This window comes from Pipistrellus hanaki, assembly GCF_964339955.1.
Source record: "Pipistrellus hanaki genome assembly, chromosome: 10".
NCBI lineage: Eukaryota > Metazoa > Chordata > Mammalia > Chiroptera > Vespertilionidae > Pipistrellus > Pipistrellus hanaki.
The window spans coordinates 73,254,698-73,282,423 of record NC_140512.1 but is presented as its reverse complement, the minus strand read 5'-3'; the positions used below and the strand labels follow the sequence as shown (position 1 = coordinate 73,282,423).

Sequence of the window (27,726 nt, the reverse complement as noted above, 5' to 3'; positions counted from 1 at the left end):
CGCGGGGCGGGCGCGGGGCGGGGCGGCAGCTGCGCTCGCCGGGTGTGAGGTCGGGGAGCTCAGGCTGCGCCCCATGTGGACGCGGCGGAGGCGAGATGAGGGCGCTGGCGCTGCTGCCGCCCGCGCTGCTGACCTGCTGCGGCTGGCTGCTCGCCCCGGTGAGTGCGGCCCCGACCGCCCGCCGCCCCGACCGCCCCCCCCTCCGCGCCCCCCCGGGTCCGGGCAGCAGGACCCGGCGCCGCGAGGAGCAGGACAGGGCCGGTCGGAAGCGGCGGTCGCCTCCTCCCTGCCGCCCTCCGGGACTAGCGGACCGGACCGGACCGGCGCCCAGTAGGCCCAGCGGGGACGGGTCAGGGGACGGAGTCTGATGCTGCCATTTGGTGTCAGGTGACGCGATGGGCCCTGGAAACTCCCCTGTGGAAACTCCGGGTCTGTTTGTTACAGAAGAGCGGGAGGTTTGTCACCTCTGCCACCCCTGTCCTTCAGCCTGTCAGAGCCGCGGGGAAGCTGCCATTGCCGGGCATTTCGGGTTTAGGGGTGAACCTACCTCCCCCCCACCCCTCAATACTCAGTGTTGGCTGGAGCTGGTCAACAGTAAAAGCAGAATTTTGTTCAGACATGGAGGGGGGCCCAGCCCCAGCCTGGGGGGGACGCTCCGCACTGAGGACCCTGTCCGGTCCTCCTCTGTTTGCAACAGGCTGCTGTGTGGGGAGCACAGCCCAGGCACAGGCGCCCTAGAACTGTGCCCGAAACCCGTATAATTTTGTTAATTATCGGGGCGCGGAGGACGGGGACCAGGTGCGCCGTGGCACACCGCTCCCTGGATGCTCTGATAAGTGGCACCCCGATAAATCTAATAAAAAGGGGGAGCTAGTTGGTTAAAAGTACCCAGAATTAAGGCTAATGTTGCTTTAACTTCTAAGATGCCCCCGAATACGTGCATTCCAAGAATGTCACTATGTATTTTAATGCCTTAACAAAAATTTGTTTTTCCTTTTTAAGCCAATAGAATGCCTCTAATCCTGACATTTAACCCCCCGCTGCTCGCACGGGAAAGCGGGCGGGAAGAGGCTGTCGCTGGTGGCTGCCGCGGGATTGGGCAAACACCCGGTCTGTTTTAACAGAGGAGACAGCCGCGCTGAAAGCAGCAGCGCTCAGTTTCCGGGCCCTTCTCCTGGCGAGAAGCTTAACGGGCTCCTTCCGATGGCGTTGTCAGCGGGAGGACATGGAACAGGCGGCTAGAACGTGCCCATGCGCATGACTTTCTTCAGTAAAAGCAGAATTCTGTTCAGACGCGGGAGGGGTGCCCAGCCAGCCTGCACTGGGCGCTGGGGCCGGGGAAATGGAGCCCGGGCTCTGCTCGCAGAGCGATGCGGCCAGCACAGGGGCCTTGCTGTGTGTCTTGCACGGGAACAGCTCTGGAAGGTCTTGTTTAGTGGCGGGGGTGTGACTGCCCACATTCCCTCTTCCCGCCTCCCGCCCATCTTCTCTTCACCCCAAATCCTCAGGTGGGGTTCCTACGGTGGCCTGCAGCCCCGGCGGATAGGTCATCCCAGTGGGCTCTCGTGTGGATGGGAGGCTGCTGGCTTCTAGGCGGCTCCTTGGCTGGTCTCACCAGTGAACACGGACTCGCTGTCATTAAATCAGGGCTATGACATGGAGGACTCAAATGTTGAAAGTTATGGAGTTATGGCCAAAACCGGTTTGGCTCAGTGGATAGAGCGTCGGTCTGCGGACTGAAAGGTGCTGGGTTCGATTCCGGTGAAGGGCATGTACGTTGGTTGCGGGCACATCCCCAGTGGGGGGTGTGCAAGAGGCAGCTGATCGATGATTCCCCCTCATCGATGTTTCTAACTCTATCCCTTCCTCTCTGTAAAAAATCAATAAAAAAAATATATTTTTTAAAAGAGTTATTGGGGCCGAAACCGGTTTGGCTCAGTTGTAGAGCGTCGGTCTGCGACTGAAAGGTCCCAGGTTCGATTCCGGTCAAGGGCATGTAAAGGTCCCAGGTTCGATTCCGGTCAAGGGCATGTACGTTGGTTGCGGGCACATCCCCAGTAGGGGGTGTGCAAGAGGCAGCTGGTCGATGTTTCTCTCTCATCAACGTTTCTGGCTCTCTTTCTCTCTCCCTTCCTCTCTGTAAAATATCAATAAAATATTTTAAAATAAATAAATAAATAAAAGAGTTATTGGGTTAAAGAGCTCCATTGCTGCCAAATTGTACTCTAGCAACATGCCAACATGCCATGTACTCTGTGAGTTTGCTTTCCTGTTCAGACGACATGCTGGTGGGTTTTATATCGCTTTTATGATTACTTCACAAAGGAAACCGTCAGCTTTTAAGCTAATCCTGCCAGAAACATGAAGGTGCTCGCTTTCAATGACCATTTGTTTGGAAGCAGAGTAAAACTTCAGTTTTGAGGTTTTGTGGAACATTTGCTTGAGTGTCCGCTTAGGGAAGAATTTTTACTCATTTCTGCTTTTTTAAACACTGACCAGGTGAGCAGCGTTCACCCCGAGTGCCAAGTTCACCTGGAAATGCAGGAGGAGGAAGCAAAATGTGCCGACCTCCTCACGGCCCAGCCAGGGGCTCACAAAGGTAAGGCAGGCCTGGCGGTGAGGCGTGCGGGAGAGGAGGGGCACACTGCAGCAAACAGCTCACCCCCTCTGTAAACAGGTGTTGCGGGTCACCTGTATCTTAAAAAAAGAAAACAGGTCTATTTTCACACTTTTTAATAAACTTCTGGTAAAACTCATATGGAGGGGAAGGCCCTTCACACAAACTTTTTAAAAGAAAGCTCATGTCCTTCACAGAAACTGTCTCCATGGTTTGAGACAATAGCAACTGCTACTAAAATAATGTCATGGATGTTCCCTGCTTTGCAAAAGCAACTCCGTTTTCCAGGAGTGTTTATCTGGTTTCCTGCATTTTAATCCTCAGTGACATCACAGGTGATTTTGGTCCGTTAAGAACAATGGAAACTTGTCGGAACTCAAGCAGGAAAACAAGATGTTTGTTCCCCTGAAGACAGGCCCAGTGTCAGTGCCTTCCGGTCAGCAGGGTGGCTGGGGCGCAGGCCCTGAGCCGGCTCGGGCACATGAGTAGCCACAAGGTCTTGCGTGGCACACAGGTTATAAACAGAAGCAAGCCCTTCCTCCTTCAGCTTTCCTTGTCTCTGGTCTATGTCATTACTTTATCCTTTTTAAGAGAAAAAATTAAATTCAAAGAAAGGCCATATGTTAAAACAGCCGGTGCAGACCGGCTCCGTGCATACCCGGCTCCGTGCACACCCGGCTCCGTACAGACCGGTCTCCGTACAGACCCGGCTCGGACACACCCTGCTCCGTGCACACCCGGTTCCGTGCACACCCGGCTCCGTACAGACCCGGCTCCGTACAGACCCTGCTCCGACACACCCTTCTCCGTGCACATCCGGTTCCGTGCACACCCGGCTCCGTACAGACCAGGCTCCGTGCACACCCGGCTCCGTGCACACCCTGCTCCGTGCACACCTGGCTCCGTACAGACCCGGCTCCGACACACCCTTCTCCGTGCACATCCGGTTCCGTGCACACCCGGCTCCGTACAGACCAGGCTCCGTGCACACCCGGCTCCGTGCACACCCTGCTCCGTGCACACCCAGCTCCGACACACCCTGCTCTGTGCACACCCGGCTCCATGCAGACCGGTCTCCGTACAGACCCGGCTCAAACACACCCTGCTCCGTGCACACCTGGCTCCGTACAGACCGGTCTCCGTACAGACCCGGCTCCGACACACCCGGCTCCATGCACACCCGGTTCCGTGCACACCCGGCTCCGTACAGACCAGGCTCCGTGCATACCCGGCTCCGTGCACACCCGGTTCCGTGCACACCTGGCTCCGTACAGACCCGGCTCCGACACACCCTGCTCCGTGCACATCCGGTTCCGTGCACACCCGGCTCCATACAGACCGGGCTCTGTGCACACCCGGCTCCGTGCACACCCTGCTCCGTGCACACCCGGCTCCGACACACCCTGCTCTGTGCACACCCGGCTCCATGCAGACCGGTCTCCGTACAGACCCGGCTCAAACACATCCTGCTCCGTGCACACCTGGCTCCGTACAGACCCGTCTCCGTACAGACCCGGCTCCGACACACCCTGCTTCGTGCACATCCGGTTCCGTGCACACCCGGCTCCGTACAGACCGGGCTCCGTGCACACCCGGCTCCGTGCACACCCTGCTCCGTGCACACCCGGCTCCGACACACCCTGCTCTGTGCACACCCGGCTCCATGCAGACCGGTCTCGGTACAGACCCGGCTCAAACACATCCTGCTCCGTGCACACCTGGCTCCGTACAGACCCGTCTCCGTACAGACCCGGCTCCGACACACCCTGCTCCGTGCACACCCGGTTCCGTGCACACCCAGCTCTGTACAGACCGGGCTCCGTGCACACCCGGCTCCGTGCACACCCGGCTCCATACAGACCGGGCTCTGTGCACACCCGGCTCTATGTACACCCGGCTCCGTACAGACCGGTCTCCGTACAGACCCAGCTCCGACACACCCTGCTCCGTGCACACCCGGCTCCATGCACACCCTGCTCCGTGCACACCCGGCTCCATGCACACCTGGCTCCGTACAGACCGGTCTCTGTACAGACCCGGCTCCGTGCACACCTGGCTCCGTGCAGACCCTGCTCCGTGCACACCCGGCTCCGTGCAGACCGGTCTCTGTACAGACCCGGCTCCGTGCACACCCTGCTCCGTGCACACCCGACTCCATGCACACCTGGCTCCGTACAGACCGGTCTCTGTACAGACCCGGCTCCGTGCACACCTAGCTTCGTGCAGACCGGTCTCAGTACAGACCCGGCTCCATGCACACCCGGCTTCGTGCACACCCTGCTCCGTGCACACCCGGTTCCATGCACACCTGGCTCCCTACAGACCCGGCTCCGACACAGCCGGCTCCGTGCACACCCTGCTCGCGCAGATGGCGCTGCCCAGTAGAAACAGAAGAGGGTTGGCTGGGCAGCTGTGGACTTTCCAGGAGCCACATTAAAACAAGTAAAAAGAAACACGTGAGATTAGTTTAACTAACATTTTATGTGTCCAAATATATCTGAATTGTTATCGTTTAAACTGCTAGTGAATCGAACATATTAGGGAGAATTTATACATTTTCTTTTGTGTTGCGTTTGGACTGCCGGAGCCTTGGCGCAGGCCTGGCCTCCAGGCTCTTCCGGCCTCAGGAGCACTATCCACGTCACGCGGTGCCGGTGGCTGCACCTCGCGGTTCCCGTTAACTGTGTCCAGAGAGAGGCTGATGGAGTGGCTCACCTCACCACAGACAGGGCTTCTGTCCCCACACACTGACCATCGGTCCTACGACATCAAAGAGACTGGGTCCCACCAACTGGGGCCTCGTGACAAAGCAGTCGTCATGGCCACTGGGTGGGCCCTCGGGAACCCAGGAGACGTAGGGAGAGGAGAGACGGAGCGGAGACGAGGAGGGCAGTTAGAATCCTCTAGTTCGTGGTCAGGGACCCGCTCCTCTCCACACCCAGTGCCGGCAACCGCTGAGGGTCCCACGGAACCCTCCTTCCCGTGGATGAGCCGGGCCCTTGGGGAATCCTCGGGGTGCAGGTGCCCCGACAGCAGCCCAGCTGTGGACATGGGCTGGGAGCTGCCCACACGTGGCACAGACTGCCCGGCACAGCGTCAGAAAGCACTTTGCAGGCTCTGCCTTCTCCTCAGGCAGGGGCTGCACTCGGGCAGCCGCTCCGGCCGCTCCCCAGGCCGTCCAGCTGGGCGTTGGCTGCAATTTAGTGGGCTGTTGCTCTGGGGTGGTTTGGGCCTGTGTTCCACTTGGGGGAAGCCGAGTATTGTTTTGTGGGCGCTAAGTCCATGGTGCCACTTCTCTGTGTGCGTCACAGCAGCTCCTTCATGGAGCATCTGCCCCCTGGTGGTCAGTGCACATCATAGCAACCAGGTGGTCAGACACTTAGCATGTTAGACTTTTATATATACTAGAGGCCTGGTGCACAAAATTCATGCAAGACTAGGCCTTCCTTCCCCCGTTTGCAGGTACTGGCTTCCCTCAGGCACCCAGGACCTGGGCTGCTTCGCTCCAGCCACTGCCACCACCCACCAGGAGAGTGCTCTGAGCCACACTGCGTGGCCACTCGGAGCACGCCCATTTCTGCTATGTGCCCACTGGGGCTGGAGGCAATGCAGCCTCCCCCTGAGCCGGTGGTGATGCCTGGCTAACTCCATGTTCCCTGTTTATGTATGCAGACTAGAGGCCCGGTGCATGAAATTCAAGCAAGAGGAGACCTTCCTTCCCCTGGATGCCAGCACGGGCTTCCCTCTGGCACCCGGGGCCCAGGCTCCCCTCTCAGCCTTGGCTTCATTCAGAAGGTTATCTGGTCTGATTAGCATGTTATGCTTTTATTATTACAGATAGATTATATATAATGAGATATTGTAAAAATTTAGTTATGAAATTTTTATTAAAACGTTTCTCCCTTACTGTTATATTGGCTTTGCAGCAAAATATGCATGTGGGACACATGAGGCCTGTGGGCACGAGTGTGACATGCTTAGGCTAGAGGGTCCCAGGCCTGAGGGAAACAGCTGCGTGGGGTGCAGGGAGAGGTCAGAGGGCAGGCAGCCTGTCTGTGGTCTTTGGACGCCCAGTGCCCACTGACCTGGAGCATCTGCAGCAAGAGCTGCGTGCCGCCCCTCCTCCCAGCCCCAGCGGAGGACGGCTGTACTATCATCGGGGCCTCCCGACAGGACAGGCAGCAGACAGCACCTCCTCCCGCCGCCTCACCGCCAGCGGCTGAGACTGCTTGGCAGGGAGTCAGGTCCCAGCAAGGGCCAGGCTCAGGGGAAGGATGAGGCCATTTTTAAAAGGGAACTTGCAATCCCATTGGCGAGTCATTCCACTCGGTTCTGAGGCTGCAGGCCTTCCTGGACGGTGGCAGCTCCCAGCCCAGCTGCCCCCGCCTCCCAGAGCTGCCCCCTGTGGCCAGACAGCCTCCCTCAGGGACTCTCGGGCCACTTGGAAGAGGACGTCCTCCCGTCGCTCCCGCCACAGGGCGAGAGGCCCTCCCTCTCCGCGGACAAGGAGCTCCCGCACTGTCTGCTCACAGCTGAGGGCTCCTGGTGGCTCAGGGCTGGTTGTGCTGACTCCACACCACGGAATATCAGGAAGCCTTTACACACGAGGGTGCACAGCACCAAAACTGTGACATTGCTAAACAGGAGCGAGGGAGAGGCTGGTACAGACAACGCCCGTTTAGTAAAAACGTCGATGTATATACGGCACGTTACATGTCATAGGATGTCGTTACGATCCAAAGGCAGGTGCCCCAGAACTGGGACCCGGCGCCCTGCACGTGTCCTTTGTCCAGTGGCCTCCCCCAGGGGGAGAGGGTCTGCAACGCTGCGGGTGCTTTGTCACAGCTCAGCACTGGCTCCTCTTGGGACTGCACCCCGGCTTTGGTCGGGGCCGGGCTGTGGATAGAAGTCTCGGGGTGCGGGCATTGACCAGTAAGTGCCTGCAGGCAGCCCGGCACAAGGCCCTGCAGGAGGAAGCTCCTCTCAGCCCTGCTGTTTCGGGGGAGGGGTGTCCGGGAGGGGCGCTGGAGTGACCTGGCTGTGGCACCTCCTCCCCGCCCCCCAAACTCTGCTTGTGGCTCCGCTTTGAGTGGAGGGTTCCGGGGACATTTGCTCTTAAAAGTGGCCTGGCATCTCGGTGACAGAGCCCCAAACCTGAGGCCCAGAGGTGCCCGTTGGGCCGAGTCAGCGGGATCGCTTACTGCGCCCGTGAGCGCAGAGCTGTGCGGCGGGCTCGCCGGGTTTCCGCACGTCGGGGTTTGCACGCTGAGGAGCACACAGCTGCGCTGTTCTCAGGAATTCGTTGGTACATGTTTATTTCACAGAAAAGTAATGTGCGAGATAGGTATCTAATGAGCCGGTGTCTGTTTGCAAAGATTCACACCCGCCCCTGACCGCCGCTCTGTGCCTCTCCCTCCCGCCGCAGCCTGCAGCGGCGCCTGGGACAACCTCACGTGCTGGCGCCCCGCGGACATCGGCGAGACCGTCACGGTGCCCTGCCCCACGGTGTTCAAGGTGTTCGGCAGCCTTCACGGCAAACCAGGTACTCCGCCCTGCGTCTCTAGGGCGCCCGGGGTCTGCTTCTCCCTCGGGCGGCCGGAGCGGGCACCCTCCCTTCACTGGGCGAGGCGGGGGACCCCCTCAGAGCAGCCTTAGGGAGAGGCTGGCAGGCAGGACCCTGTGCGCCAAACCACAGACCAGAGCCCCGGAGCGGGCATGGGGCAGGCAGGGTCGAGTACACATGGCCTCGACGTTTTACTTTGACCACTCAAAGCCGAGCCACCAGCAGAGTGTGGGGGGCGGGGCGGGGCGGAGGTGCCACAGCCTCGGGAGGGAGGTGCCTGTGTGAGGCTGAGATTCTGCGGCCTCTGCCCTAACCGGGCTCTGAGGCTCCAGCACCTGTTTCCCTCTGAGTTTCCAGAACCGGAAGGCGCCTCCCGGCTCCCGCGCTGCAGGCCTCTGGGCTGCTCCCGGGAGGGGCTTTGTTTGGCCTTGTCTTGGACGGCCCGGCTTCAGTCACCGGAGGAAACCTGCCTGGAAACAGACAGGAGCGGAGCCTGCAGGATCCCTCTGGTCCGGGCAGTGTCCAGGGTGGACGGGAGAACAGACGCTGACCCCTGTAGGTGGGGGAGGGGGGTGCAGGAAGGAACGACCTTCCATCCGGACACCACACTCTACCTTCCAGGGAACATCAGCAAGAACTGCACGAGCGACGGGTGGTCGCAAACCTTCCCGGACTTCATGGATGCATGCGGCTACCGTGACCCCGAGGACAGGAGCCAGGTGAGGCGAGGCCGCCTCGGAGGGACCCTCGTGCCCCAGCGCTGCCTCTCCAGGGTCAGGCCCAGGGTGTGCGGGGCAGAGAGGCCGTGCTCTCGCTGGCCCTGCTACGAGGCTCCCCCTGGACCAGCCCCGGCGCCCTCTGCCTCTGGGCGTCTTGTCCTGCTGCCTTCCGGTGCGGCAGAGCCCCGGCGAGCCCCGCTGCACGGAGACAGACCCCCCACATCTCTGCAGCCTGAGAAGCAGAGCCTGTTCGTCCACTGGCGGCTGCATCCTGGCACATCCCCTCTGCAGGCACCATGGGGCCGCTCAGGCCAGGCCAGGAGGGGGCCCAGGGCACAGGTCGGGGCCAGGAGGGGGCCCCTGCAGTCACCTGTGGCCTCCACTCTTCCTGCCCCTCTACCGACCTCCTAGCACCAGCACCCATGCACGGTGGCTTCCTTCGGCAATGCCGGCCCCTCCAGAGTGAGCGGCCCTCACGTTCGGGCTCCCAGATCCCACGGTGGGGGCGCTCCAGGGCCTGCCTGGTGAAGCCAGAGTGTCCAGCTGACGCGTTCACCTCCCGCTCGAAGAGCTGTTTCTTGCACGTTTCGTAGATTCTGCACATTCACAAGGCACGTCCCTAACGGATTAGAAAGTCCGGCAGTTTCATGTCTGAAAGTGGAGAAAACGGCACAAAACCAAAACGATGATTTTTCTTCCAGATGCAGCTTCTGCAAATACTTTGAATATGTGGCTGTTTAGGGAATTATTTCCGATGTGAACTCTGTGAGTGCGTTGGCCCCGGCCTGGCCGGCCAGCGCACGGGGGGCCTGCCCAGTGCCCCGGTCTCAGTCCCCCCCCCTCTTCTCCCCAGACCCAGGGTTTTATCAGGGCTCCCGCTCACACTGCACGCTCTGCCCTGGGTGTCGGGTGCAGTCTTTGCTCGTTTCTAAGTCAGTTAAGTTCGAGGAAAACAAAACAGCTTCCCCGAGAGCCCCGGGGACGCAGGCCACGCAGGCACCACGCGCCCGTGCCAGGCGCTCCCGGAGGCACTCGTATACACGAGCTGCCACGGCTCTTGACTGAAGAACACTTCTGCTAAATTTAGCCGGGAGCTGTTTGGCATTTCAGCCGACCCGTGGACCAGGCGGACACATTTCTTCCATATTATGCCATAACCCTAAAAATACGCCCGCTCCCTCCCTCCTCCAGACGCCGCAGTGACTCCGCTCACGCGATTGGCCCCTCCACCAGGTCCCCCCGGCCCGGAGCCCCCTCACCCTGTGCTCGGTGTCCCCACTGCCCTCCGGGACGCGCCCACGTGCCCAGCGCCTGCCCGGGGAGGCAGGACCGGGCTGATGGGGGTGTCCCGGACCTCACGTGGCTGCTCACGCTGCCAGCTACCAGCCTGAGCGCAGGCAGTCCCGCTTCGCTTCCGTTGAAGCAGAGGATGGCCGCCGTGGTGTGAGGGCCACGGAGACGGTCCTCATGCGTGGCTCGTCAGAACGGGGTGGCCGGGAGCAGGGCCGTGGGGCCGGCAGGACAAGGCCAGGCAGGAGACTGGGATGATGGACAGCGGCAGCGAGCCAGTGTTCCCGCGGCCGCACAGCCCGGCCCACGGCAAACGCCCCGGCCAGGCCGCCTGAGCACAGGAGACGCACGGTCAGATGGTTCACGGGACCATCGCCGGCCACTCCGATGCGCTTTCGGCGGAGCCGGAGCAAGGCACCCTGGACCCGCCATGGGGAAGGGGTCTCTCAACAGCGGAGGGCCCGCTGCCCGGGTGCGGTGTCCAGGGAAGGTGCTCACCCAGGAGGGGCGGAGCCCGAAGCAGAGCCCAGGCTCAGCGCTGGGAAGGGGACCTCAGGAAGGAGCGGGCTAAGGCCCCGCCACGAGCGCCCCCCTTGGACCCAGAGCCTGCCGGAGGTGCCTGCTCCCCTCCTTGGCCGGTGGCGATGGAGCCCAGCTCTGGGGGAGCCCCACACTTTTCGGGGCTGCGTCCAGGGGAACCCAAGGCTGGGCTCAGGCCTCTGGCAGTTTGTGCCACGGGGCCCTGGAGGTGCAGACTGGACAGGCAGATGGGGACCTTCAGGAGAAGGGCTGACAGTCCCTCAGGCCGCAGAGGCCGGGCGAGCGCAGTGAGCCGCCCTCGCTGGGAAGTGCTGGCCGCTGCCGCTCGGGGGAGCGCTCCGGGCAGGACATAGGCTCACGGGGCCCTGAAGGGACTGGGCGGGCTCAGCGAGGGGGCCGGCAGTGTGTGGGGACAGGAAGCCCATCGCAGACGGAAGCAGCCCTGTGCCCCCCGCTGGGGGTGGTCCTGAGGACGGGCATCGAATCAAAGCCTCTGAGAGCATCCGTCCGCCTGGCCACACCCAGGCAGGCGGCCCTGTACACCCCGGTCCACAGGGAGGCGGACGGGGTGCGGCCACAACCTCCCTGAGCCACAGGGGCCCGAGCTTAAAGTGACGCCTGGCTTAGGGGAAAGAGCACATTAAAAATACAAAATTAGGCATCAGAGCAAATGTTTGCTCAGGACAGCAAATGAAGTCACAGATTATAGGGCGTCGAACCCAAGACCCCTGGTCGAGAGCCCTCTGCCCACCCTCCCCAGCGCCGTCTCTGGCGGCCCGGGCCTGCGCCCTGGCCTGCTCTGACCCGGCGGCTAGCCTGCCGGGAGGCACCTCGGAGGCTCCCGCAGCCCCTCCTCTGCCAGACAGATCCCAGGAAAGAGGAAGAGTAGAGCACACATATGTTCACATCACCACACACTCACACACATGCTCACCCACAGTCACACGCATGCACACATGCTCACACACACAGTCACACAAAAATGCTCACACACACAGTCACACACATGCTCACATACACACACACAGTCACACTCATACACACCCACAGTTACATATACACACACCCACACTCACCCAGTCACACTCACATACAGTCATACTCACACAGTTACATGCACATTCACCCACATATACTCACACGCACACTCACCTTCACATGCTGACACACCACAGTCATACTCACATGCGCACACAGTCACATGCTCACACACTCACACTCACCCACGTGCTAACACAAACACACTCAGATGCACACTCACACACATGCTCACACAATCACACGCTCACACTCTCACATACTGGAACACAGAAGCAGGGACATTTTTTTCCCCCCTGGTTTCTGATTGGAGATTTGAAATGGGTCACTGGTGTCAGGCGGGTGGGCCTGGGAAGAATATGGGGTTCAGCCATGTCTCTCACCCCACTTCTACTGCTGGATTTTCCTCTCTTTGGTCTGAATCACGGCATTTTCAGAACCCTGTGTCACTGGAGCACGTGCACATTCCTGAGATTAAATGTCCACTTGGAGCTGCACATGTTCTGATGGAAAGAAACATGGGAAGCGCAGCGGTGTTACTCTGGAGTCCAGGTGCTGTTGGACAGGGGCCGGTCGCTGGTCCCGCCTGGGGTCTCCTGGATGCCCGCTCACCCTGCTGCTCCTTCCAAAGTCACCCAGTGAACTGAGGGGAAGGCAGTGTTTGAAGAGGAAGTGTGACCTTGAGGTTGGGGGTGGGACTGTGAAGGGCCTGCCTCGGGCTCCAGGCCATCGGCAGGCAAGAGCAGCTCCTGAGCAAACTGCATCCGAGGCTGGAACTGCCCTCGGCCCCGCACTGGCCGCTCACGACGGCTCGTCTGTTTTTGTAGATCACCTTCTACGTCCTGGTGAAGGCCACCTACACCCTGGGCTACAGCGTCTCCCTGGCTTCCCTGGCCACAGGCAGCGTCATCCTTTGCCTTTTCCGGTGAGTGGCACAAATGAGCAGGTCTGCGGGGAACGTAAGATGGGGTTGTCTGTTGTGACACCCGAGCGTCTGAGGGGGAGACAACACGGCCTGAGTCTGCACGCCCTCTGGCTGTCGGTGGGAATGTGATGCCGGCATTTACCTTTTGTTTAACTTTTCTGCACTCCGTCCATAAGGATGTAATCCTGCCGGAGGCAAGAACTCAGTGCAAGCATTACTTACCAAATACAGTCACATATTATGCAAATGCTGTAAAAACACAGAAGCAACCCTTGCCATTGGCTAGTGCTGTACCTGTGTAAGAATGAAAAGGTGGGATCCAGATTGCCTGGTTCCAATCCTGGGTTTGTCTTCTAGCAGCTGTGTGACCTTGGACACATTATCAACCTCTCTGTGCATCTGTCAAGTGTGGACCCATGGGAGCCCACAGGGCGTGTGGCAGGCTCTGCATTTGGCCTGTTTTCCACGTGGTGAGGCGTGTCCTCGCTGCCCCTGACCCTCCACAGCTGCTTCAGCAGCGAACGGACATGTTGTTTGTCGGCTGGAGGGCAGAGGCCTCCGTCCTACAACAGATGCTTCTGTCCAGAAAACACTACTAAGTGTGCTTAGGGTCAAATCCCTGCCAGCCATCACTGGCACAAAGTAAAGGGACAATATTGAGCTTATTGTAACAGGATTTCGATTGCCACATATCTGATGACTTCTTGCTGAGATAGAGTTCACATATTGAGGTGAAATACATGATATAACAGGTGGAACGTCTGTAGAACCTAACACACTTCAGCATGTCTATGCTTGCCAGTTAAATAAACGAGTGACAGAGAGCTGAGACCTCCAGCAAATGGGATTAAATGGTCCCTGCCATTTTTCAGGCCTCTCACCTATATCAGAGGACTGGTAGTTCTCAGAAAAACGTGTACTTCGAAAAATGTGAACAACATTGATCATATTCTAGTTACTCTCTTTTTAAAGGCTAGTACCACATGAACCTTTGTGTACTATGTTCCATGTTTTACTACATATATGTATACATTTAAAAATCTTTATTGTTGGAAGTATTACATACTCCTCACTCTTTCCCCATTGACCTCTTCCAGCCTGCTCCCCCCAGGCCCGCAGCACCCCACTGCCTGTGTCACGGGTGATGCTCATTGGTTGGTCTCTTCCCACCCACCCACCCTCCCCTGCCTTCCCTCTGAGGTTCAGCAGTTTGTCCCATGCTTCTGTCTCTGAGTCCATTTTTGTTCATCAGTTTATTTTGTTCATTAGATTCCACATATGAGTGAGACATGTGATACTTGTCTTTCTCTGACTTAGCATAATGCTCTCCCGGTCCTTCCACACTGTTGCACATGGTAAGAATTATTTCTTTCTTACAGCCGAGTAGTGCTCCCCGGCGGAGCTGTGCCACAGCTTCATCCCCGGGTCTGCTGCTTCCGAGCCTCAGGGATGGTAAATGGTGCTGCTAGAACATAGGGTGCATATCCTCAAACTTTTCAGCATAAACAAGAAAGGGAACATTTAGGAAGGGAAGCTGACTCAGGGTAACAAACTAGAAAGAAATATTTCCCCTTATTTTCTTTTTTAATATAGTTTAACGCTCTATCCACTGAGCCACACCAGTCAGGGCTCCCCTTATTTTCCAAGAGCTAAACAACCCCATGTTGTTGTCGTCTGCAGTGCATTCGGATTGGCCCTGTGCGGCGTGTTTACTAGCCAGATGCGTGGTGTTTGGGAATTATCAGAAACACGGACGTGATTTGTTAAGAGGCTGTAAGTGATTTATGATATGAAACACAGTCCTCTGTGCACGGCCCCCGCCAGTCCCGCTGGGGAGACTTCCTGGTTACACTGACGCAGAGCCTCCGCTACTGGCAGGGCCACAATGGCCAGAAATAGCTCCCAGGGACGTCTCTGCCCGGTCTGGTCACAAAAGCTGTTCCCTCCTGTCTCCCTCTGTCGGACAGATCGGAGCCGCTTCCCTAGACGCCTATGAGAGAGGGGACCCCAAAGTCCCAGAGGAGAACTCTACTTCCCATCATAGCCCACATTACCTGCCACCTCCTTGTTTTATGCAGAGACAGTGGCGTGGGTGCAAGCACAGGCCGGCCCTCGCTGGGGTCACGGCAGCTGCCGCCGAGCGTGGCCTGTGGTCCAGGTAGTTGGCGTGATAGCTCTGATCCCACAGGCATCACGAGGAGCAGCAGCGATTGCCAATACGCCAGGCCACGCCCTTGACATGTGTTTGCAATCCAGTCCTCACGGCATCTCCACAGCCGAGTCTCCCGGGCCCAGGGGCGTTGTTAGGGGAGGAGGCGTGTGCCCGTGTGGAGCCCTGAGCGCAGAGCCGCCCACCTGCTGTGGGGCGTGGTGTCTGGGTCCACCCCCAGCGCCATGGAGGACCGGCCCCGCTGGCGTGTCTAGAAGCCACACTTTGCTTTTGTGTGTGTGTTGTTTTTAATGTTTTTATTGATGTCAGAGAGGAAGGGAGAGGGGCAGAGAGAGAGAAGCATCAGTGATGAGAGAGAACCTCTGATCGGCTGCCTCCTGCACGCACCCCCTGGGGACTGAGCCTGGCATGTGCCCTGCCTGGGAATCAAACTGTGACCTCCTGGTTCTCAGGTAGACGCTCCAGCCCTGCGCACGCCGGCGTCCACTGTAGACCCGTACTCACAGGTGACATGCTTAGTTGGGTGACAAGGGCGGAGCTGGCAAATAGGAGGTGTGTTCACGCTTGGTAGCAGCGATGACACCCACTGCACTGGGAAGAAACAGGTGAGAGCATGGGAAGGCGAAGGAGGAAAGGAGGAGAGGAAGAAGAGGCAGTTTGGAGAGACGAGTGTTTCTCTCCCCTTCGCCCCCCAAAGCCACAGAGACAGAGCAGCATCGCTGTGGGGACTTAGCTTGGGGACTGGGCCCCACAGCAGTTGCCCACCATCGGGGCAGCCTCCAGGTTGCCCTGGAGACACCAGAAAACTCACTTTTACTGAACATCTTCACTGACTGAGGCTCCGGGGAGTGCGGGCTTCCGGCAGGCCGGCGGTCTGCGCGCCCAGGGTGAGCGGACTCTCACCAGGAGCGGCTGGCGGCCGGTGCTGCAGCGCCCGGAGCAGCTCGGCCGGGGCCATGATGCTTTTGTCGCTCTGTGAACGTATCTTGGAGTCATGCAAAGGGCACTCCTCTGTCTGTGGGTTCTCTCCCTCTCATTTCAGAGGAAATCTATCCATTTTGTTGCGTGTGGCGCCCTGCTCTCTCAGTGCGAGTGAGAGGACACCGTTGTTTGTCTCTTTAGCTGCCAGTGGCTACGTGGTGCCTTTTGGGTGGAACTGTAACAGGAGCTATGCGTGTGCTCATGTATTATCTCTTACACATATGTGCACACTTCTTAAGATACATGTTGTGTTTATATGTGTACACATTTATAGTAAGGCTGACTTCACCTGTATGCTGCATGTACTGCTCACAGACTATGCATAGCTTCAGTCTTTCTAGGTCCTGCCCACCCATTTCCCAAAGTGGTGGCCTCAGCTGTGCTTACCAGCTGAGGGGAGACTTCTATCCACTCTGCATCCTGTGACTGTCTCTCACATCAGTTTTAAAACTGTAGCTGTCCAAGTGGGTGTGTAATCCTATCTAATAAAAGAGTAATATGCAAATTGACCATACCTCCACTACACCCACAAGCCATGCCCACAAGTCAATCAGGAGCAAATATGCAAATAAATCCCAACAAAGATGGCTGAGGCCACAGAGAGCAGGAGGGAGGCTTGGGTTTCCCCGACAATGGAAGAAGCCAAGCTTTCCACCTGCCCTTGCTGGCCTAGGCCTCCACTCAATGCTACAAAGTTTCAATTATAGAAGATAAATAAATCCAAACAGAAATGGCTGCCACCACGGATCTGGAGAGAGAAGGAGGCTAGGGTTACCCCCAGTGATGGAGGAAGCCAACCTTCTGCAGCCCTGGCTGGCCCAGGCCTCTGCTTAAGGCTACAAAGTTTCAATTATAGAAGATACATAAATCCCAACAGAGCCGGGACCGGTTTGGCTCAATGGATAGAGCGTCAGCTTGGGGACTGAAGGGCCCCTGGTTCGATTCTGGTCAAGGGCATGTACCTTGGTTGCAGGCATATCCCCAGTAGGGGGTATGCAAGAGGCAGCTAATCAATGACTCTCTCTCATTGATGTTTCTAACTATCTATCTCCCTTCCTCTCTGTACAAAAATCAATAAAATATATTAAAAAAATAATAAAATAAAATAAAAAGTCAGGTGGGGTAATCTTAGGCCCCACCTCCTTTTAATTAAAAAAGAAATCCCAACAGAAATGGCTCTATCCTATCTAATCCTATCTAATAAAAGAATAATATGTAAATTGACCATCACTCCAACACACAAGATGGCTACCCTCATGTGGTCAAAGATGACTACTCCCATGTGGACATAAGATGGCTACCACAACATGGCCTGCAGGGAAGGGCAGTTGGGAGGGACCAGGCCTGGAAGGGAGGGCAGTTGTGGGTGATCAGGCCTGCAGGGGAGGGCAGTTAGAGGTGACCAGGCCAGCAGAGGAGGGAAGTTGGGGGCTACTGGGCCTGCAGGGAAGGGCAGTTGGGAAGGACCCAGGCCTGCAAGGGAGAGCAGTTAGGGGGGACCAAGTCTGCAGGGGAGGGCAGTTAGGAGCAAACAAGCTGGCAAGGGAGCAGTTAGGCATCAATCAGGCTGGCAGGGAGTGGTTATGGGGTGATCAGGCTGGCAGGCAGAAGCAGATCGGGGCAATCAGGAAGGCAGGCAGGCAGGCAAGCAGTTGGGAGTCAGCAGACCTGGATTGTAAGAGGGATGTCTGATTGCCTGTTTAGGTCCGATTCCAGTAGGATCAGTCCTAAACGGGCAGTAGGACATCCCTTGAGGGGTCCCAGATTGGAGAGGGTGCAGGCTGGGCTGAGGGACACCCCCCCACCCTGTAAATTTTATGCACTAGGCCTCTAGTCATAACATAAAATTGTGTTTTAATTTGCATTTCCCTGGTGGGTAAAGAGAGCATATGTTTGGAAATCTTTTTTATGAGCACTGTTTGAGTGTTTGCTCATTTTCTCTTCATTGTGTCTCTTTCTATCAGTGTACAATATTTCCAGGAGTCTTGTAGCAGGGTCTTTTCAGAGGCAGGTGTTAGAAATTTCATCTCCAGCTCGTGGTTCGGCTTTACACTCTCTTTTGAGGAAGAAAAGTTGTTGATTTTAATGACGTCATTCTTTGTTGGCTTTTAGGTCAGTGCCCCCTGAGTCCTGTTTAAGACATCGTTGGCATGTTCTTTTGTTATCAGAGATGTTCTATTATTCTCACTTTTCACAGTCAGGCTGTTGTCCATCTGCCATTCAGTCCAGTGTGTGGCACAAGGTGGGGTCGGTCCTGCTTGTCTTTCCAGAGGCCTGTCCGGGCGTCTGGTGCCCACAGCCTGACGCAGCTGTGACTGCACTGCAATCTGTCTCTGCCTTTCACTGCCATTCTGACATTGTTGTGCTTTCTGCACCTTCATCCTAAATCTTGACTTCTACTGGTCTGAGCCTGTCAGCTTTCTTTTTCATTAGGAGAGTTTGGCCATTTGCACTTATGTGTGAATTTTTGAACATCAGCTTGTCAGTAGCCATTTAAAAAAACCCTCTGCAGGGGTTTATTTAGATGGCATTGAATTTATAGATCAGTTTGGACAGACCAGTTAGTATCTTTATAGAGTCATTCAATCCGTGATAATAATAGATCCTCCTATTTGTTTAGTTTTCTTTCATTTCTTTCAATAATGTTTTCTGATTTACGATAAAGTCTGCCTCTCTTCTGATAGTCATTTCTAGGTATTTGTTTATGCTGTTTTATATATTTTGTTAGATTCCATTCCGTTCCATTCCATTTCTTTTTCTTTTTCTTCTTCTTCTTTTTTTAATCCTCACCCGAGGATATTTTCAGAGAGAAGGAAGATAGAGAGAAATATTGATTGGTTGCCTCCTGCATGAGCCCTGACCAGGGCCCAGGCCAGGGAGGAGCCTGTAACTGAGGTACGTGCCCTTGACCAGATCGCAGTGGGCTGACGCTCTATCCACTGAGCCAGCGGCCAGGGCTGGTTCCACTCCTGATTGTCTCAGGAAGGAGTTTATTTCAGCTTGCTAATCCTGCTCAGCAGCCTTGCTGGACTCACTCAGGAGCAAATTCACAAAATCGGTGTTTGAGTGTCCGTCCCTCCATCCCCAGGCGGCTGCACTGCACCCGGAACTACATCCACCTCAACCTGTTCCTCTCGTTCATCCTGAGGGCCATCTCAGTGCTGGTCAAGGACGGCGTGCTGTACTCCGGCTCCAGCACCCTGCACTGCCCCGACCAGCTGGCCTCCTGGGTAAGGCCGTCGGGGGCTCAGAGGGAAGTGGCCCTCACAGCTCTTGGGACCATTCATTTGCTGGTTTCTCTTTACTTGTTTGTCTCTTGTGAAGAGAGGACAGTGGAAAAGAGCAGAGAGAGAAGGGCGGCGGAGAATGGGACGAGGTAGAGGAGACAGAAGGCAGGCGAGGAGCTAGGGTCACACGTGCCCACGGCTCAGGGTCCAGGCCGCTGTCGTTGGGGCTGCATGACACCTGCCACATATTGTGTCACCTTCCGGCGAGCTCTGCACGCTGGCCGGGGTGCGAGGGCCTCTCTGTGAAATGCACCCACCGTCCGGGCCTCTGCTGGGTGTCCTGCTTCCTTACACAACTGGGGGGGGTGGGGGGCGGGAGCTGCACCCGCCTGAGGGTGTTTCTCTGAACGGGATGCGCTCCTGCTCTGACGTTGCAGGTGGGCTGCAAGCTGAGCCTGGTGTTCTTCCAGTACTGTATCATGGCCAACTTCTCCTGGCTGCTGGCGGAGGGGCTGTACCTGCACTCCCTGCTGGCCGCCAGCTTCTCCCGTGACCGCAGCCTCCAGACCTACCTCCTCATCGGGTGGGGTAAGGCCGCCCCCCGCCAGCCCCGTGCCAGGACCCCCTCAGCCGCCCGCGAGCCCACAGGTCCCTGTCCTGTCCCCTTGGGACACCCTGTGCTGCCCCAGGAGGTGCCCTTCAGGCCCTGTGAGGAAGGGCACTGCCAGGACAGTGAGGTCCCTGCAGCCAACACTTCTCCAGGGAGCCAGGGCTGGGCTAGGCTGGCCACACCCCACTGCTGAGCGGACCGATGGGAGCCAGACAGGGCAGGAGTGCCGGCGGCTCAGGAAGGGGTCACGCGGGGGACATCACAGAGAGGGGCACGTCTCCGTCCGCGGCTCGGTCACCACACTCGCCAGGGCAGAGTCACGTGGGTCAGGCCGTGCAGGGTTAGCTTTCAGACACGCAGTGCGTTTCCGCCAGTACGCAGCGAGGAATACGCATAACCCCCACGGGCTCACAGGAGGTAAAGCCCTGGTCTTGGGGCCGGGCTGACGAGGGGCCGGGGTAACTGGCGTGTCTCTGCAGGCATGCCTGCCGGATGCACAGCCGCGTGGGCCGTGGCCAGGCTCTGCTTGGAAGACACGGGGTGAGTGTGGGCCCCACGGTGCGCCACGTGCCACCGCCAGCTGTTCCTCACTGACCCCGCCTTCGACCCTCATTTGTGGGGTCTCATGGGACTGGACCTGCCCCTCGGGCTCCTGCGTGACCTTCGGTGTCACCTCCCCGCAGCAGGCTGTCACGGGGAGAATACACAAACAGACCCCCGAGGTCACGCCAAGGCCTAACACACAGTCGTGCCTCCGCACGGGCCTGTGGGCGCAGGAGGGACGGAGGGCATCCCTGCAGCACCTGCCCTCACTGCTCCCTGGACAGACTCGGCGGTGAGGTCACTTTCCTTCTCTCCTTCCTGCAGTTGCTGGGATACCAACGAGCACAGTGGCCCCTGGTGGGTGATCCGAACCCCGATTCTAATCTCAATTCTCGTAAGTCATCTTGCACGAGGCAGCAGCCGCCCGCGGTGGCCGCAGGGGCAGGGCCAGCCAGTCCTGTGCGCAGGGAAGCAGCCGTCCCCTCGGCCTTCCGGAGGCGCTCACAGGAGGGGCATCGCTGTCCTGGGCTCAGCGCCCTCAGCATGGGGCCTCAGAGAGCCTCCTGTGTCCTCCTGGGAGGGGCCCCGGGGGTCACAGCCGGGCCAAGGACATGTCAGAGGAGCTGGATTTCCATTTGTCCTGTTTGTGTCTCCACAATAATTTGCATGCCCTGCAGCAGCTGGGGTCCAATACGTGATGCAGACGACAGCCCGCCTCCGGCCCCAGCCCGCCTCCTGGTGGGAAACAGAGAACAGACGTGTATCTGTTTTGTGCAGATCAATTTCATCCTGTTTGTGAGTATCTTGCGGATTTTACTGCAGAAGCTGACGTCCCCAGAGGCCAGAGGCAGCGAGCAGTCGCAGTACAAGTGAGTGTTTCCATGGGCCCAGCTGCCCTCAGGCCTCACAGCCTGGACACCGAGAGGGAGGGGCCACGCCAGCGTGTGGGCAGAACGGGTTCCAGGCGCTGCAGCCCTCGGTCTGCGGCCGCGGTGGAGGGCGGGATGGGGCGTGTGTGCAGAGGCTCAGCATTGGAGACCTTGGAGCCGTGCGAGGTGTTTTGCCCATTGGCCTGTTTGCCACCTGACTTTTCTCCGTGGTCACACTTCATGTGTGTTTTATGTCCACCTGGAGGCCCAGTGCATGAATTCTGGCCAGCCCGTCCTGGAGAGGGTGGAACAGGGCCGGGTGGGCTGCGGGGAGGGGCTGCAGGTGATTGGCTGGTGGTCCTGGGCCCCAATGGGGTGGGGTGCCAATTGGGGGCCAGCAGCCTGGGGGAGGGTCCATGGGTGATTGGCCAGCCCTACCCCTGATCAGAGTGGGGGGCCAATCGGGAGGCCAAGCTGGCTTGGGAGAGGGGCCTCAGGAGGTTGGCCAGGAGGTCCCCAGGCCACAGTGGGTGTCATAGCAACTGGTCTGGTGGTGACCATCGCTGGCATATCTAGACTCTTCCTGCCCCCTCAGACCACAGTCTGTGCGGGCCTCACGCTTCACAGCGGACATGATGCTTTAACCTCGACGAGAGTGCGGGAGCCTGGCGAGCTCGCTGTGCAGTGCGGGCCCAGCCCGGCGCTCAGGCCGGGGGAGTGTGGCCGAGAGCTGGCCATCGCCGGCTCCTTCCAACCCAGGGTCTGGGCCCTCGGCGGAGCACACCGCCGGAGGAGACAGAGGGACGGTGGTCACCACCGGAGGAGGAGGAGGGAGTGGACGGTGGTCACCGCCGGAGGAGGAGGAGGAGGAGGAGGAGGAGGAGGGAGTGTACAGTGGTCACCGCTGGAGGAGGAGGAGGAGGGAGTGGACGGTGGTCACCGCCAGAGGAGGAGGAGGGAGTGGACGGTGGTCACCGCCGGAGGAGGAGGAGGGAGTGGACGGTGGTCACCGCCAGAGGAGGAGGAGGGAGTGGACGGTGGTCACCGCCGGAGGAGGAGGAGGGAGTGGACGGTGGTCACCGCCGGAGGAGGAGGAGGGAGTGGATGGTGGTCACCGCCGGAGGAGGAGGAGGAGGAGGAGGAGGAGGAGGGAGTGGACGGTGGTCACCGCCGGAGGAGGAGGAGGAGGGAGTGGACGGTGGTCACCGCCGGAGGAGGAGGAGGGAGTGGACGGTGGTCACCGCTGGAGGAGGAGGAGGAGGGAGTGGACGGTGGTCACCGCCGGAGGAGGAGGAGGGAGTGGACGGTGGTCACCGCTGGAGGAGGAGGAGGAGGGAGTGGACGGTGGTCACCGCCGGAGGAGGAGGAGGAGGAGGAGGAGGAGGGAGTGGACGGTGGTCACCGCCGGAGGAGGAGGAGGGAGTGGACGGTGGTCACCGCCGGAGGAGGAGGAGGAGGAGGAGGAGGGAGTGGACGGTGGTCACCGCCGGAGGAGGAGGAGGAGGAGGAGGAGGAGGGAGTGGACAGTGGTCACCGCTGGAGGAGGAGGAGGAGGGAGTGGACGGTGGTCACCGCCGGAGGAGGAGGAGGAGGAGGAGGAGGAGGGAGTGTACAGTGGTCACCGCCGGAGGAGGAGGAGGGAGTGGACGGTGGTCACCGCCGGAGGAGGAGGAGGGAGTGGACGGTGGTCACCGCCGGAGGAGGAGGAGGGAGTGGACGGTGGTCACCGCCGGAGGAGGAGGAGGGAGTGGACGGTGGTCACCGCCGGAGGAGGAGGAGGGAGTGGACGGTGGTCACCGCCGGAGGAGGAGGAGGGAGTGGACGGTGGTCACCGCCGGAGGAGGAGGAGGGAGTGGACGGTGGTCACCGCCGGAGGAGGAGGAGGGAGTGGACGGTGGTCACCGCCGGAGGAGGAGGAGGGAGTGGACGGTGGTCACCGCCGGAGGAGGAGGAGGAGGAGGAGGAGGAGGGAGTGTACAGTGGTCACCGCTGGAGGAGGAGGAGGAGGGAGTGGACGGTGGTCACCGCCGGAGGAGGAGGAGGGAGTGGACGGTGGTCACCGCCGGAGGAGGAGGAGGGAGTGGACGGTGGTCACCGCCGGAGGAGGAGGAGGAGGAGGAGGAGGGAGTGGACGGTGGTCACCGCCGGAGGAGGAGGAGGAGGAGGAGGAGGGAGTGGACAGTGGTCACCGCTGGAGGAGGAGGAGGAGGGAGTGGACGGTGGTCACCGCCGGAGGAGGAGGAGGAGGAGGAGGAGGAGGGAGTGTACAGTGGTCACCGCCGGAGGAGGAGGAGGGAGTGGACGGTGGTCACCGCCGGAGGAGGAGGAGGGAGTGGACGGTGGTCACCGCCGGAGGAGGAGGAGGGAGTGGACGGTGGTCACCGCCGGAGGAGGAGGAGGAGGAGGAGGAGGAGGGAGTGTACAGTGGTCACCGCTGGAGGAGGAGGAGGAGGGAGTGGACGGTGGTCACCGCCGGAGGAGGAGGAGGGAGTGGACGGTGGTCACCGCCGGAGGAGGAGGAGGGAGTGGACGGTGGTCACCGCCGGAGGAGGAGGAGGAGGAGGAGGAGGGAGTGGACGGTGGTCACCGCCGGAGGAGGAGGAGGAGGAGGAGGAGGGAGTGGACAGTGGTCACCGCTGGAGGAGGAGGAGGAGGGAGTGGACGGTGGTCACCGCCGGAGGAGGAGGAGGAGGAGGAGGAGGAGGGAGTGTACAGTGGTCACCGCCGGAGGAGGAGGAGGGAGTGGACGGTGGTCACCGCCGGAGGAGGAGGAGGGAGTGGACGGTGGTCACCGCCGGAGGAGGAGGAGGGAGTGGACGGTGGTCACCGCCGGAGGAGGAGGAGGGAGTGGACGGTGGTCACCGCCGGAGGAGGAGGAGGGAGTGGACGGTGGTCACCGCCGGAGGAGGAGGAGGAGGAGGGAGTGGACGGTGGTCACCGCCGGAGGAGGAGGAGGGAGTGGACGGTGGTCACCGCCGGAGGAGGAGGAGGAGGAGGGAGTGGACGGTGGTCACCGCCGGAGGAGGAGGAGGGAGTGGACGGTGGTCACCGCTGGAGGAGGAGGAGGAGGGAGTGGACGGTGGTCACCGCCAGAGGAGGAGGAGGGAGTGGACGGTGGTCACCGCTGGAGGAGGAGGAGGGAGTGGACGGTGGTCACCGCCGGAGGAGGAGGAGGGAGTGGACGGTGGTCACCGCCGGAGGAGGAGGAGGAGGAGGGAGTGGACGGTGGTCACCGCCGGAGGAGGAGGAGGGAGTGGACGGTGGTCACCGCCGGAGGAGGAGGAGGGAGTGGACGGTGGTCACCGCCGGAGGAGGAGGAGGGAGTGGACGGTGGTCACCGCCGGAGGAGGAGGAGGGAGTGGACGGTGGTCACCGCCGGAGGAGGAGGAGGAGGAGGGAGTGGACGGTGGTCACCGCCGGAGGAGGAGGAGGAGGGAGTGGACGGTGGTCACCGCCGGAGGAGGAGGAGGAGGAGGGAGTGGACGGTGGTCACCGCCGGAGGAGGAGGAGGAGGAGGAGGAGGAGGGAGTGGACGGTGGTCAGGAAGTGTCGAGCGTCCTCCAGGGTCGTGCATAGCGAGCGTGTGAATAGACAGGAGGGTGTGAGGGTGGACAAGTCGAGGCACTCCTTCTCTGCAGCCCGCCTGGCACTGGGCTTTCCCGCTGGACAGTGAGGGGTCACAGGGCGTTGCCGCGGTCACACCCGGCTCCGTCCGTCTGTCTGCAGGAGGCTGACCAAGTCCACGCTGCTGCTCATCCCGCTGTTCGGCGTCCACTACGTGGTGTGCGCCGTGCTGCCCACGGGCGCCTCCGCCCGGTTCCAGCTGCTGTGGGAGCTGTGCGCGGGCTCCTTCCAGGTGCGGGCGGGCGGCGGGCGGCGGGCGGGGGCTGCCCTGTCTTGCCGCCGGCGTGCCCTGACCGCCTCTCTCCGTAGGGCCTGGCGGTGGCGGTTCTCTACTGCTTCCTCAACAGCGACGTGAGTCCGGGAGCCACGCGGGCGTGGGGGAGGGGCCTCGGGAGGGTGGCCGGGAGGTTTGCCGGCCACAGCGGGCTCGTGAGCTCCTCAGGGGCCAGCCCGCACACCTGGTTGTGAGGGGTTCCCAAAACCCCCCAGCCTGGACACTGCCGGCGAAGGCGCCAGCGCGGCCCCACCCACGCAGCCAGGACCGAGTCCTCCCGCGCCCGCCTGCGCCCCCCCTGCGGGGCCCGGCCTCTTCGCCCCGAGCCTCGAGCATGGGTGCCCGTGCCGGCACCCTGAGCCCAGAGCGGCAGGGGGGCCCTCCAAGACCACCTGCTCCCTGGCGCCTGCCCTCTGCTCTGTCCCAGAGTGCCCATCATTTCCCATGCTCCCGGTGACACCTGAGCCAAGGGCGCCTTCCCAGACTGTCCCGTGGCCCCCTCCTCCTGTCAGGCGCCTTCCCAGACTGTCCCGTGGCCCCCTCCTCCTGTCAGGCGCCTTCCCAGACTGTCCCACGCTGCCCATCTTTCTGCCAAGTCCCGCTCCTGAGTCCCCACCCAGCTGCAGGAACTGCGGTGACCGTTTCAGCCAGGCCACTCCCAACTCCTGCTCTTGAACCCCCCTCCCAGTTTACTGCTGCGGTGGCCCCTCTGGAATCACAGTTCCGCAGAGCAGAGCAGGCCGCCAGCCCGGCACTGAGCCCCTCGGGGGCAGGCACGCTCACACAGCCCCAGGCGCTGTGCCCTGGGCAGCCAGCCCGGCCCCCAGCTTTCTCCTGCTGGTGTGGCAGCCGGCACAGCGCCTCCCGCCTCCCGGAGCCCAGCCATGGCCACCGCCCTCCATCCTCACACCTGCCCACCCCTCCGCACAGCCTGTCCGCACAGGCTCCACCCACACTCCCATGGCCTCTGCTGAGGTCTAGGTTGCATGTCGCGGCTCCGCTGGGCCCGCCACTGTCAATGGACTTAACCAGCTCCCAGCAGCGGCTCCCACAGTCAGGATACCCTCGGTCCCCGGTCGACATCCCCTTCCGTGCCCGCCTCGATGGCACCAGGAGGGGCAGAGGGAGCAGTGTGCCCCTGCCCGGGGCACCCGAGCACCTCCTGACCGGCTCCTGTTGCTTTGCCCTGACCCCCAGGTGCAGCACGAGCTGCGAAGGAAGTGGCAGAGCCTGTGCCCGCGCCAGCCCTCTGGACGGGGCGGCCGGCTCCACAGCCTGTCCATCTCCAGGACCGGCTCGGAGAGCACCCTGCCTTCCCACCGCGGCTCCCACACCCCGTCCTTCCTTCAGACGGAGACCTCGGTCATCTAGTGCCGGCCAACCCGCCCGGGAGCCGGGGAGTCAGCACCGCTCAGCGCCGGCCCGGGCGCCCGAGGTCTCCTCGTGGCTAAGCTGTTCCCTAGCAGCTGCTTGTTCGTCGCTTGGCTGTATGGACAGACCCATTTCCAAAGAGAACAACAGGGACCAAGTGACCCTGAGCAAGAGGCGCGGCCCCACGCCGGGGAAGGCCCCGCCTGGACGTCAGAGGGAGCGGCCCCCGCATGCCATCCCTGCCCGCCTGGTCCCCAGGCTGCGCGGCTGCGGGCACGGGCCACAGCGCGGGAGCAGCGTGCTCCGGGGTCCTGCGTTAGGAGGGCTCCGCCTGAGGGACACCGTGCGTCCCTCCAGGCCCTCCCCCCGCGGCCGGGCGTCGGGCAGCAGACACGGGAGAAGGGCTCCTGAGGAAAGCAGCCCTGTCCTCTTCGTTTGAGGGCATGTCTTACTGCGAGGACAGCGCTCTGAGGCCTCCTGGCGAGCCGGGAGGCCGTCTGGGAGCGGCCACGGGCGGAGGGAGAGGGCCGTGCAGCCACCCCCAGTGGAGCACCTGGCCTGCTGCGCCTTCCCCCTTACACACGCCCCTCTCCTTCCGCCTGGGAGCGCGGCGACAGGGATGGTAGCGGAGCGGCCGGGCGGTCTGCACCCAGACACCCCGAGCCGGGCCCTCTCGCCGTCCGGGGTCACAGACGGTGTTCGCCCGAGCCGGGCTGTGCCCGGGTCACGGGCGGACACAGCTTCCCTCGGCGTCATCTCGGCCCTAAGAGCCGCACGAGCCTCCTGCCCGGGAACGGAGGGCGCTTTGCTGGTAGTTGACAGGAGACGTGACCAGCCGCTGTATCGTTTTAAAATGTACATGTATGTGTGCCTGTGTAAACAGCTCAGTAAACCTGTCATATCTGCCCGTGTGTCAGAAGCCCCTTGGAGCCCTGGGCCTCACGCTGAGGAGGGACGACCCCCGTCTGAGGCCGCTCGGACGAGGAGGGCGCGGTCGTGGGCATGCTCCTGCGTGGCCTCGGGAAGGCCGCCGCCCATGCTGCTGCAGCTGACGGCGTACGCGGGGCGGCTGCTCAGCACAGCGCAGCTCCGTCACCCGAGGGCGGGGCTGTGTGTGGTCGCCCCTCCACGGAAGCCGAGCCTGCTGAGTGGATGCAGGTGAACATGTGTGAGTGCATGTCTATGTGCACATTGGATGCATGTGTGTGTATGCCTTGGATAACCCCAACCTCATTTCTGCCAGAAGCAGAAAAAAATCTATTTCTGATAAACTCCATGCCCAACCAAACTGCTCCATTTCACAATGAGGAGCACCCACCTGCTCAAACCTAAATTGTCCAGAGGAGAGGGTCCAAGGCGAGCGGA

At 60.4% G+C, this 27,726-nt stretch overlaps 1 protein-coding gene across 2 annotated transcripts; it reads left to right on the top strand.

The window, feature by feature from the left end:
- VIPR2 (vasoactive intestinal peptide receptor 2) lies at window positions 1-27,266 on the top strand. Of its 2 annotated transcripts, XM_084897249.1 has the most exons (13): window positions 1-158; window positions 2,500-2,599; window positions 8,043-8,159; window positions 8,802-8,899; window positions 12,595-12,692; window positions 18,932-19,073; window positions 19,508-19,658; window positions 20,160-20,220; window positions 20,548-20,617; window positions 21,001-21,092; window positions 24,819-24,948; window positions 25,026-25,067; window positions 26,188-27,266. In XM_084897249.1, the coding sequence occupies exons 1-13, from the start codon at window positions 96-98 to the stop codon at window positions 26,359-26,361; spliced, it is 1,338 nt and encodes a 445-aa protein (XP_084753375.1). In that variant the 5' UTR covers window positions 1-95; the 3' UTR covers window positions 26,362-27,266. The 2 variants fall into 2 exon arrangements, with proteins under 2 accessions (XP_084753375.1, XP_084753374.1); XM_084897248.1 differs by lacking the exon at window positions 24,819-24,948 and having other exon boundaries at window positions 26,188-27,258.
- The last annotated feature ends 460 nt before the right edge of the window (window positions 27,267-27,726 follow it).